Consider the following 13,373-nt stretch of genomic DNA (forward strand, 5'->3'; position numbering starts at 1 on the left):
AAAAAGGAACCAAGAAATGACTAGTAGGTGGGTAATGAAGTTCATTTGCATGTAAAGATAAAGGAAGAGCTTCTCCACAGTCTGACTGCTCGTTCAAGGTGGAATTAAGTAGATTATTAAGGTAACTGTCATGCTTTCACACAAACCACAGTGAAAGCAGAAATTTCCATATTGATAAAGAGCTGTTGAATCATCCAGACAGAAAAAAACCTCCTCTGCCTGTAGCAGCCTGCCTTTAATCATCTGCTGTCACCTCGTTCTCCATTTTAACGCCCTTTTTCTTATTCATATTTCATTCATTGAATAACTTAATTAGAGTCTTTCTGAAGCGAGTGGGTTTTTACTGAGCTTCTACCTTCGTTTTTTTAAACTTTTGCAGCCCAGGTGGACGTCTGCCTGCTGTGGATAAGGAAACCATGACCCAGGAGGGGCAGGCTCTGCCCTGTCCCACCCAAACGGAGAACCTGGTGGAGCCAAACGCTGCCACTGACCTGATGTTAGAGGCCCCCCAGGAGGGGGCTGAGGAGAGGCCGGAGGCGCCGGACATCACGGAGGACAGGAAAGAGGAGGAGGATGTAGGAGGAGAGACAAAGGAGGCAGACGGAGAGGACGTGGGAGCTGAAGGAGAGCATCCACAGACCAAAGGAGAGGCGGGGGAGACGACAGAGGAAGAGGAGGGAGGTGAAGATACGCACCCACCCACGGAAGAGGAGACATCTGATCCTCGGCAACCTGAGCGGTGAGTGCAGAAAATCCCACGAACGGTGAAAAATGATGCAGTCGGGACGCGTCAGCAGATCCTTTCATCTCCTGGAGTCAGTATTAAACCCTCAGAAAAACGTATATTTAAAGCCCCACTCCGATCATCTTTTCTGCTTTTTTTAAAGCGTTTTAATTATGATTATGTCCTTTTTGGCCAAAATCCAAAAGCCTGTGTCATTTTTTTAGGACATTTTTATTTTATTCCTCCTTTATTTAACCAGGAAGTCCCATTGAGATTCAAGGACCTCATTAATAGGGGGGCCCTTGTTCTTCAATTTATAACACTCAGATAAAATATAAAAACAAAAGCTAAAGTCAACATTTTCAGGTCTTTTAAGAGAATGTTGAGGTGTATTCCAACTGGACACATTTGGTTCCCTTAACCCTTTAACATCTGAGGCGTGCCGGTGGCACCTAAACACAAAATCTTCAATATACTGTAACTTTTCAACCGTTAACACGTTAATTCCAGTAGATTCTGAAGGGAAAAAGCGGCTCGTCGAGCCGCTTTTTCCCTTCAGAATCTACTGGAATTATGGTGTTAATGGAGACCATTGAAGCTCTGGTGTTAAAGGGTTAAAATGAGTTTATTTCCCCTAAAAATCCAGAATTCAGTCTAAATATATATCAAAGTGAACCTTGGACTCATCTTTTGTGTGTTCGTTTTCTCATTGCTTTGCCCACCCTCATATTTCCTGGCCAATGACTGAACAGATCTTTAGTCATGTGCTTTTGTTCTCAAGATTTGGTTCAAAAGGTTGAAAGGTAGTCTCAATACAGACCAAGGTTCTGGTCCAGACCAGCAGACCTTTCCACCCTTAAAAAGAGTCAAAGACTCTGGAGTTTAAAACTCCTGAAAGGACAGTTTTCCCCTCTTCTTTCTCACAGTGGGAACAATACATATGTAAACATCCAAATTTATGGGGTCCATCTGGCTTATATTGAAGACACACACTCAGGTAAAGAGGAAGCAGTCCAAGAAGACTCTTTAAATCAGTCTGTAACTCGCCGTTTTATGAGTTGTTGACTGTTAGTAAAATCAAGGGTCTGCAACCCTTGAGACGCGGTACTGGATGTGCACTGGTCCTCGGGACGCATCCAGCACCGGTACCCTAACGTTTTAGACTGACATTTTTTCCGTCTGCTCCTGATTCCCAGGGATTTGAAAAAAATAAATACTCAGAAATTCAATTTTCAGAAAAAGTCCACAATAAAATGTAAAAAAAAAAAACCCAAACATAAATTTCTTTGGAGCGGGTCTTAAAGGATAAAAAATATATTTATGGTTTTAATCAAATTTCTCTATCGTGCTCTGTTAGTTTAAAATATTGATATTCCAGATCAATTTTTTAAAAAGGTGACATCAGAAAACAGAAAAAACATAAACGGAATAACAGAAGGAGCTTAGGAACCTACAACGAGGCAGAAGCAAATACGTCCTCATAATTTGGGAAAAAAGTACTAAAATATAAATAAAAAATATAATGAAACAAAATAGTTGAATGTGGTTCATACATTGAAAGTGCATGAAACTAATAAAAAGTCTAATTTCTGAAGTGAACAGTCCAATCATGTTCTTTTATTTTGAAGGAATGGTTTGCAGATGAGGAGGAATTGGCTTTAAACTCCTCACATATTTCGTCTCATTTGTCCCAATAGCTGCTGAGTTCCAAAAATGTCCTCTGCTGAGTCGGGAGCTGCTTCGATGCAGCAAGATCATCGATGTTTGTCAGTTACACCAAATGATTTGTGTTTTAATCTTACGTTTTCAGGTTGGAAAACGGCATCAACGAGAAGGATGAAGAGGACGAGGAGACGGAGGAGGACGGAGAGAAGATAAACGCTCATTTGGACACCTTCAGCTCCAACTTTGAGACGACTGTTGAAGAGGCTGACACCGAAGTGGAGGAGGAGGAGGAAGAAGTCCAGAGGGACGGAGAGGAAAGAGAAAACCAGGACAGCTTCAGCTCTGCGTTCGAGCAGATTGTCGAGCAGGTCGACCTTCAGGAGGAGGAAGAGGAGGACGAAGAAACGCAGCTAGAGGAGGAGGAGAGGGACAAGAGCAAGGTGGACAACAAGGACGGCTTCAGCTCGACTTTTGAGCGCATCGTAGAGTCCGCCCTGCTGCGGGGCGGGACCTGCTACAGCAGCCTGGACTCTCTGGACGTTCTGTCTCTGACGGACGAGACGGACAGCTGCGTGAGCTTTGAGGCGCCGCTGACGCCTCTCATCCAACAGAGGGCGCTTTTCCTGGGGCCTGAACCGCTGGAGCTGGAGTTGGCGACCGTACAGGAGCAGGAAGGGGCTGAGGCTGGACCCGAGCGCCTCGATGGGGAACTTGTAGCGGGGGCCGGAGCCCAGGCTGGGATTGGAGGAAGTCCCCTGAGGACAACCATACCTGGAAGCAGGTCGGAGTTTGTGCTGAGCCAGCCGGGACGCTGGAACATCCCCAATGGATACCACTCAGAGAGCCAGAGGGCTTTTGAGGGCTGTGGAGCCATGACCAACTCTGTCAGGTAAGACCCAGAGAATGTTGCGCTGAGATTTCACAGCTTCAGAATATCTTTAGTCATCTTCTTCCTAAACGCTGCAATTCTGCTGCTGTCTGTTTAAGCCCCTCCCTCTTTTTGAGGTGCGGCACTCTCAGGTTCACGCCTTCTCTCAGTTTGTCAAATCAGTTCAAAGTGAACGAAAAAGCAAATTATACATTTTTAAAGTACATATTGTAATCTTGAAATAAATATTGAAACTTTTTAAAATATTAATTTGAAGAAATTCTGAAACTTTAAAAAAAAGCTACGAAAAAAAGAAAAAAAATGTTCATTTGTAAGAGTTTCTGTTTTGCATTCTTTTTTTCTTTTTTTCCGTTTTTCCTGTTTGCAGCTTCAATTCAGAATTTTCATTAATCCAAATCTTTGGGGGGTGGGGCTACAGGGACTTGATTGACATTGTAGGACAGGTCATGGTGACGTCATTTCAGCTCTAGAACAGCGTCTGTTGTTGGTGCTGCTTCCTCCTCTGATGCACCGAACTTTGGGAGAGAACATTTGACTTTGAAGTGATGTGGACTTCCAACAAGCTCTCGATTGGTGAGAGTGGTTTCCATAGAAACGTTAACTCAGAACGACCTGGACCAATCACTGCTAACTGACGTCGTCTGGCTCCGACACGGCGGCGTCCGTATCACAAAAATATGGCGAGTGAACTGACTTTGTTTTTGTTGGAATCTAAGGTAAACCTTTTTCTATGGATGACATCACACCGACTCAGTCCAGTTCTCATTTACTGTCAAAGGGGAGGACAGCAAGAAGTTTAAACTGAGAACTTAAAGCTAACAGAGAGAAAAAAAATACTGAACAGCAGTTTTTAAAATGTGATAATTTTTCTTTTAGCAGCAGTTTTGGGTTTATATGTATATATTTTTACATTTTTTTAAGCATTTCTTCAAATTTTGATGATTTTATATTCAAATTTATTTAAAGTTTATTACAGTTTTTTTCTCCAAATTTACAATCTGGTTAACTTTAAGCTGATCCTAATTTCACTCTATATTACTGGGCCAAAATGAAAGCGGATTTGCTTTCTCATGAATCAAGAAAACTTTGCTCTGCTTTAAATGACGTCTCTGTTTGCAAGTGAATCCTGCTGCAGTAAAGCAAAAAGTGTCTGCACCTTTTCAGACAAGCAACACATCACATCTTTTCACAGTGATGGTTGTTGTCAGTCCGTGATGCGACAGGACTTAGAAGCCCCCATAATGGCCTTTTTTCTTGCCTTTTCTTTCTTCACATCAGATAAAACCGTTCCTAAACGTAACAAAACAATAACGAAATGAGTCAATATCAAATCAATCAATAACATATTTTCAATATAAAGTTAGCTTCTTAAGAAAAAAAAATCTGTACCAAGAAAAAAGTGCATAAAATTCAGCTTACAGTGTTTAATGTTTCAGCAGATTGAACCTGTAGACCGTTTTGAGCTGGTTGGTGAGGCTCTGTGCACACAAGGAGACACAGCTTTGGTTCAACCAGCAGGTGGCATTAGCACGTGAAGCTCCACCAGGGAGGGGGGCAGGAAGGGCAAATGACGGACTGAGACAGAGCCAAGTGTTCAGTGAAACAAAAGGGGCATAAAACAGTGAATGGGTCGAACGGCACACATGTAAATACAAGGATTTTATGGAAAGACGAAGGTCAGCATTTGTCCGGTTGGGGCTGTGAAAGCAGGATTAGTGCAGGGAGACGAGTCGATGGTGACTGACTGAGAGCCGGGTAAATCCAGACAGCAAGGTCATGAAACGGAGCAGCAGAGCGACCTCTTTACTCCACCGCTTTTGCAGAATATCTAGAGGGAAGTTCATTACCAGAATATCCTCTTTAATTCACAACTTTGGGGGCACAACTGTGGGAATACAACCTTTTTTTTTTTCAAAATAATTAACTTAATTGCTGTAAAGAGTTGAGGAAGCCTGTACAGAACTGCTGGGGGGCATGTGGGGGGAAATAGGAACCATATGGGAGAAAAAACGTCACTTTTCTTGAGCTTTATTGCAGGTCCCCCCTCACACACAATCTGAGAAGCTGAAATGATGCAGGAACTTCCACCTCGATCTGTTCGTTTGGTGGAACTCTGATTGTAACGCCTCAGTGGGATTGGTCGGCAGGATCGGAGGGTTTCTGGAAGTGGCTGCGCTCCGAGCTTTCCTCTCCGTGTCGCCCCCGTCTGCAGATGTTGTTCTTTAAGCGCGGCCTTGCTTCCTGACCACCAGCGCCAAGCTGAAAGAGCCATTGTTTATGTCATGACATCATCTCCTTCAGCTTCCCTCTGCCCAGCAGGGACTTCTGTGTGTGTGTGTTAGCGAGTAATTATTGCGAGCCAGCTTGCCAGACATTTGAGCACTTAAATCTAGAGTGGATGCATCTGCAAGTCGATCTTAAAGGGAAAGTTTGGGCTTCAAAGACACTTCCTCCACAATCTGTCCATTTTTGAGGGATCGAAATAGAAAGAATAAACATTTATAGCGATATGTCCTGCTTGAAGGTAGAAGGGAGAGATAGGTGAGTGGGGTCTGTAGTGGTCTGTGTTGCCCCCCCCCCCTTAATAAGGGCTTTGCCGTGGCCCAAATGGTTGGCAGTCTGGTCCCTACTGCAGCTGCGTTTCCTGCAAACAAAAGCTTAAGACCCACTCCAATGAAAAATGAGTTCTTCTAATATACAAAGAAAATTAGCTTAAAATTGTGTTTCAAACTGCAAAAAATGCCAAAATGACGCTCCATTCTGATGCATCCACTTACAGACAAATAGATCTTTGTTTTCCTCGTCTGAGCTGGAACCTGGCTCAAAACTGCACAGCTGGATAGCTCTGATATATACCATTTTTGTTGCACCAATAATGTTAGATTGGGGTTGTGAGGGGCTGTAAACTAGCAGGAGAAGAATTTATTTATAAAGCATTCTTTACGAGTAAATACCACAACGGTGTGTATTAGCAATACGAATGTTATAAAAATAAATGACTAAAAATTATTGGGTAAAATACATAAAATAAAATATAAATAAAATACTGATTTTTATATTTGTTATTGTTATAAAATCAAACATTTTTTGCATAAGCAAAGCATAAATCTAAAAAGAAAATAGCCTTTTAGTAAATTTCAAAAGGGTTTTTCAAAATAAAAGACACCTTACGTGACAAAGGATCATCTCAGTCCAGCATATGTAGTAGTAGGTAGTGTAATGTCAGCAGTTATATGTGGAAAAAATGGTTTCAATTTTTTAAACCATGAGGTGTACCGAAAAACTTTTAATTTCTTCAAAAATAGAAAATGTGCAGCTAAATTCTGGCTGTGCTTACTGACCTTTAATTATTTTTCTGTGATAAACGACACTCAAAAATCTATTAGTTGAACTTGATATTCTCTAACTTTTTACATTACTTTTAAAAATGTAAACTTTTTTATTTTTCTTTTACCACAGAGCCACAAGGGAGGGGTAAAAGAGAGCAGGTTACTGACACCTGGTCTAGAGTCTACAGCGTGAAAGGACAGGTCTCCACGGGTTTTAAACTTCAATCTCAGGACTTTAAGAAGGTTTTAGTCCGACGATTGTAGAGATCAATTGAAGGAGCAAGTCTGTCCTGTTATCAGAGGGATGATGGGAAGTGAGGGCAGGCTAACACAACTCAGAAGGGATTTTTTTTTTAACTTTTCTATAAACTACAGTTTCTATTTTGGTAAAATCATGATTAAAAGACTTTTAGAATTGTTCAAAAGATGGTGGAAGTGGGACTTTAATGTGTTTTAGTAAAGATTTTAGTTTCCTTGACAGTTTTCTCTGAATCCCTTCAGGTGATACGAGGACATTTACTGCACATTTTCTTATTTCTTTCTCGGATCGTTGAGCCCAGCGTCTTTGTTTGCTCCGTCTCCCCCCGACTTTATTCATTTCTCCACTTGATCCGTCTCATCTCACTTTATCTCATCTCAAAGAGACACACTGACACACACACACTCTCAGACAGCATCCTCCTCTGTTCTTTGTATCCTCCCATCCTCTGGTCCCCCTGCTTCCTCTCAGCCTCATCTTATCTCCTCTCTTTGCCATTTTGCAGCTCTGTTACACATCCAGGCACCTGGGGCTGCGCGGACAACCGCTCTTTTTCAGGTCAGAGCAGCTGCAGGGGAAACCAAAGTGACAGTCGCTCATCTTATCTGGCATTTTTGATTTCAAACTCACACATTTTTTTTTTTTACCTACAACCCATCTAGTTTAGCATGAGAGTATGCTAATGCATGCTAATCAGCTCTTAGAACACTGAGAGATCTTAAGCAGATTACAGTTTTATGAGCTGAGGAGCTCGTCGTAAATCAAACAGCCGAGATGTCGATATGTGGACGTCGTGCTGGCAGCCGACGTAAAGATGAGGGATTTCTCACCTATTTTTCTCTGAACATTCGAGGCCAAAAAAAAAAAAAAAATCCATAAATTTACTTAATTTGCAGAATAAATCTAGTGGATGAACAAAGGAGGGTTTCTTGGAAAACATTCTGGTCGCCTGATCCGGATTCTTTCTCCTGATGGAGACACAACATGAGAGAGGAAACAAATGTGTCTTTTTTCCCGTAGAAACATTAGCATGCGGCGTGAAGCAGCTGGATCTGCATATGCGCTTCAAAATGCAGCAGAAACTCCAGTTTTTTAAAGTCATAAATCAATTGCAACCCGACCTTCTGCGCTCTCTGTGATTGCATTTAAATCTGACATGCAGCATGTTTTATTCAGACTATTTAGCTGCATAAATCCCTGACAGTTTGTTTTTACTCCTAATACAGAATATATATATATATATATATATATATATTGTTGTTTTTTAATGATTTTTCAGTAAAGATAGTCTCTCCTGGGAGAAAAGAAAATCTTCTCCTCGATACAAAACTCTTTGATGATGTCAGTGGATGAAGGAGTTAAAGCAGAATGCTCTCCACAGAAATGAAGAAAAGTGACAAGTATGCTAGATACTGTGAAAACACCACGCATCAGTATAAGGTGTGACAGTTCAGGCGGCTCAGTGTAGGCAAAATACTTCCATCCATCCGTCTTCAGAAGCTGCTGAATCCATTTAAGGGTCACAAGGTTGCTGGAGCCTATCCCAGCTGATGTTGGACAAAGGTGGAGTACATCCTGAAAAATTGCACGTCTGTCTCAGGGCCACACACTCACCTAGGGGCAATTTAGAGCCATCAAATAACCCTTTTGGACCCTTAGATGTTGAAGAATCCAGCCGGGACTCGAACCGGTCAGGCAATTTTGTCTCTCCGTGCTATTAGGAGCTTCATTTAATCCATCAGGGATCATCAAATTTCTACGAACACACAGTGTCAGGCTGTCCAGCAGCTTAGCAGAAGTATATGTGGAACAAGTGATAGAATCTGCACTCTGATGGGAGTCAATGCGTTTCAGTGCAAGCTAATAGTGATGGTTCTGTTGAGTCCACGTGCACATGTGAGCGGCGTTTGCAGGAATGCATGTGGCACGTCAGGTCATACCACCTTAACAAATCTGAGCATGTGCAGAGGAAATAATTAAAGACTGCAAACATGAGCAAAAGTGATTTAAAGTCCCACTTCGATCATCTTTTGATCTGTTTTTTATTGTGATTTTGCTGATTTTACACATTTTTTTTTTCAAACTGTCATTTTCTTGGACATAGTTTCTACAGAGCGGCAGGACCTGGTTAGAAATTCACCTGAGTTCTGGGAGGGACCACTGGCAGGGAGTAACCCCGTCCCCCTCTTCCCATCGCCCATAATAAGCTAGCTTACAGCCCCTCACACCCCCAACCTAACATCCAATATTTTGTCTGTTCCAGTTTCACAAATATTTGAATAAAGAAACACTGCAAAAATACAAGTTTAATTTCCAAACATATGTCCTTCATCATCAGAAAAATGCCACAATTTTAATAAAAAATAAATACAAATAAAACCCTTGATGCTACAGATTTGGAAATATTCTATTTTTAAATTAATCCCAATCTGAACCTGTCCTCCTTTTTTCTTTCAAACTCTACAAATGAGCGGAGCATCAGAACATCTCTGAGGGAATAAAACCCTGAGCGGGGTTCTATAGCACCGCTGCAACATCCTGCAGATTATCCTCTCCTGGCTCTCACACAGGCTGCAGTATGGACACGCACACCCGTGCACGCACGCACACGTTTCTGCAAAACAAGCAGGAAAGCGCAGCTTCTCACACCACAACAGTAAGTGAATCATTTCAGCGCGGACAGACTTATCCTCTTCTATTTATAGCTCGCCTGTGTGTTCTGTGACACATCCCACAAACTCCCTGTGTCTGTTTTGGCTGAGGGAAGCTTCTCTTTTCTCAGCCAGCTTGTGTTCGCTAACTGCTCCGTATGTGTCTGCTGTTTCATCAGCAGAGCTTATTTGCTTTGTTTAGTCAGAGGAGCCTCTAGAGTTTATGGTTTTAACCCTAATCCAGAACCACACCTGAAAATAACTAACATCAGCCTAAAGAGGCCAGCATCAGCTAAAGCTCTATTTCAGTGCATCTGGGCTCAAAGTGCTATTACCTCAGAGATTGAAGCGCACGGGAGGCTGCAGGTTTGGAAATGAGAGTTTTATTGTTGGTAGAGCAGGCCTGAAAACAGAACACTGAACTCTGAGTAGACAATCGATGTTTGAGTAAGTGCTGCATTTAAATTCCTTCCTTATCCATTTAAAGTCTGGGAGCAAAACAGCGGAACGGCGTCCTAACTCAGCAAACGCACACACTCAAACCTCTGCGATAAACAAAGATTTACTGCTCTATTGTAAGAAATTCTACCCCTCTGTGGAAGTAGAATCTGTGCCCATAGTTATAGAGGTAGAGGAAGAACTAAACAGGTAAAAATCAGCAAAAAGGTCCAGGTTCAAATCCCCGTTGGGTCCTTTCTGTGTGGCGTTTCCATGTTTTCCTCATGCATCTGAGAGTTTTCCTCCCACAGTCCAAAAAAAAAGCTTCTTAGGGTAATTGGTGACTCTAACTCGTCCCGTAGGTGTGCATGTGAGTGTGCCGCGCTGCAACAAACTGGCAACTAGGGCTGCCACAAATGACTATTCTAACAGTCGACTAATCCAGATCATTTTTTTCAATTAGTCGACTAATCGGATCATCCGTAAAGTAGATGTAAAACGCACATCTTAGCTTTAAACTTGAAATGTATAAGCTATTGGGTAACTTAAAATAAAGATAATTACTACGATAAATGCTTCTTTGCTTCATTAGTTTCTGGCATTAAAGTCAAATGAGGTCGGCATCTGAAACAAAGGAACTGTTTTGTTTTCAAAGATCAAGTTTTGGTCTCAATGAATAAAATATAACAAACGTGTCTTTCGTGGTGCTGAGCACTCACAACTGTATTCAACCTTATTTCACTCTGACTCTATAGAATTCAAAACTGTGCGACGCTCTTGCTTGATGCAGGAAAGTTAGCATTTTGGTATGTTTTGCTCTCTTTTGAGAGCAGATGTTCCTTCGGCAGACATTTTGCTCTGATGGGGTAGAGGTTAAAGGGATGCACAGAAAACTTTTAGCTATAAGTTTGCGCTAATCTTAGCTTAGCTTATGTTATGTTTCCCACTTTCAAGCTCCGTTGGTTGTTGTAATGGTACCTGTGTCTTCCTATAATTTCCTGTGACATCACTACTGACCTGGATTAGCACAACTGTGCATGTGTGTCAAAGACAGTGGCAGACGTGACTTTAGAAAGTGTGAGCCATAGTTTTGAGATTTAAAAAACTAAACAAAAACAACCAATTGACTATAAAATTAGTTTACTATAGTAGTTGACAAAGTTGTGACTAATCGGCTAACCGTGGCAGCCCTCCTGGTACCTGTCTGTAGTGTACCCCACCTTCATCCATTACGGCTGGGATAGGCTCCAGCAACCATGTAATCCCAATAGGGATTCAGTGAGTCCTGAAGATGGACGTACTTCCAAAATCAACCCCCTAACTCTTTTGCTGGAAAATGAAAGAAATTTTAAAGATTTGTGAGGAACTGGATGTATAGAACCTGAAATGCAGGAGACCAGACTTGGTGACAGATAGTTAAATATTTAATAAATAAAGTTGAACATGACAAAAACTTATGGAAAGCGAAGAGATGACAAAGCACAGAACTGAAAACCAAACACAAATCACAAATCTATTTTAGCTACAATCAGACACCATGCACTATTTTTTTAAAATTAATCTCAAATGAAAAATATGTCATCACTGACTTCCTGAAACCTAATAAATCTGAACATTTTACACTTTTTTTGGAATCCTCTGTGTTCTGATGATGAAAACTTGGATGATGTTCTACAAAATAAATTTAAATACATTTTTTTTTTTTTCAAATGAAAAGTTGCTCAAACGCAATGCATTCTGGTCTATGTTCATCAATCTAGTGAGCATTGATGTACATTGAATTTCCAGGGCACCAGATTTGGGAATTCTAGATTTCGACACCCTGGAAAAACTGCCAAAGCTCTATATAGTGCACTAAGTAGTGAGTAGTGATGGAATTTAGACACAACTTTCAAAAAACAATAGACCATAAATGAGGTGACCTATATACTAGACAATATGAAAAAGACGTTTACAGTGACCAAACATTAACAGCTACACACAAATCTTCCTTACACTGACACAAGTATCTGACGGTCCTGCACATAAAAATATAAATATATTTTATTTATTTTAACTCTAAACCTCCCAATAATTATCAAGATTGTAGCATCGGGTTTGTTTGTGAAGATGCTGTTCAAGAAGAGTCAGTAAGGTATAAAAATTCATTTCAAATTGATCTCCAGTCAGAAGTACCTTTCTATTTGAGCAGAACTTTGACTTTTGCTGTAATCAATGATTAGATTTCCTTTTTGTCTGGAATATAAAGACAGTAAATGGCCTCACATGTGATAATCTGATTGCATGATAAGAAATTAAACATATCAGAATCCTTTTATTGTGATTTAACACGAGGAGCTTGTGACACAATGAAAAATCTTGGTGCTCTCCAGACAAAACAAGAAACGAAAAAAATATATGTGTAAAGAAGAAAATATGAGGGACAACAATTGGAATATATACATGTATTGAACATAGGAAAAGGTAAATAATAATAGTAACAACATTATTTCACTTTAATGCCTCTGAGATTCTGGATATTGGACTTTTTTGTCATGTCTCTGGAAAACTATCCGAAAAGCAGATTTTCTATAGTGTTGTTTAACTGCAGGTCTTACCACAGGGTTTACACAATCTGCTGTCTGAAAAAAAGGCCATTGTGTGTTAATAAAAGTCATCTGTGCATCATGGCAGACGGCCGATTGGCTGAAACAAGCACAGTGTTCAATGGCTTTCTGTGTTGTTTTAAGGGAAACTGGTGTGCAGCTTCTGTCCAGATGTTTATCCTCCTCTCTAGTACCTACAAGTTTTGTGACTTTTTGGGTTAAAAAAATCTTTTTCTATTCATCTTTATTTTACCAGATTAGAAAGAGGAAGATATTAAAGGATTAAAGCAGGAAGAAGTGTCAGTTTGTCATAAAAAATGCTTATTTTTGTGAGCATAACTTTTGATTATGCAAAGTTCTTGAAGAGTGAAATTTGCCTAAAGCTCTTCATATTTTGAGTTTTTGATTTTGCAGAACATTTTCCATCAGTTTCTCTTAAAGCTGTTTTGTGCGTAAAGTTGGCGCTGTTTTGTGCGTAAAGGCGCGCTCCCTGGACACCCCTCCTCTTGTCTTGCGCGAGTTGGAGTCTCCAGCCCGAGCAGCAGGAAGTTGGTATAGAAAATAGCGGCATAGATGCTGGTCTGACGGCCTTCAGCCACGCGTTTTCACGCAGAGGAAGCGGTGCGTGAGCAGCGGACCTCTCATTGGAAAAAAGTCTGTCGCTCCGCCTCCAACATCCTCTCCAGCGGAGTTCAGACGCTGCCAGGGAGCACGGTGACCGCGCGTCTCCCCCACTCCACCTCCAGGTCACCGAGGTTTCTTCTTCTTCTTCTTCTTCTTTTGACCCGAGCGCTTCAAGAGCGCAGATTTACCGCGGAGTTTGACGTCCAACT

At 41.2% G+C, this 13,373-nt stretch overlaps 1 protein-coding gene across 1 annotated transcript in view; it reads left to right on the top strand.

The window, feature by feature from the left end:
- Positions 1-13,373, top strand: part of psd2 (pleckstrin and Sec7 domain containing 2) — a 36,814-nt gene that overhangs the window by 9,774 nt on the left and 13,667 nt on the right. The window contains exons 2-3 of the mRNA XM_024283479.2: positions 380-739; positions 2,535-3,278. Of these exons, the coding sequence (XP_024139247.1) occupies positions 417-739; positions 2,535-3,278 (1,067 nt within the window). The 5' untranslated portion in view covers positions 380-416. The remainder of the gene's footprint in view (positions 1-379; positions 740-2,534; positions 3,279-13,373) is intronic.

Source organism: Oryzias melastigma, linkage group LG10 (assembly GCF_002922805.2).
Source record: "Oryzias melastigma strain HK-1 linkage group LG10, ASM292280v2, whole genome shotgun sequence".
Taxonomy (NCBI): domain Eukaryota; kingdom Metazoa; phylum Chordata; class Actinopteri; order Beloniformes; family Adrianichthyidae; genus Oryzias; species Oryzias melastigma.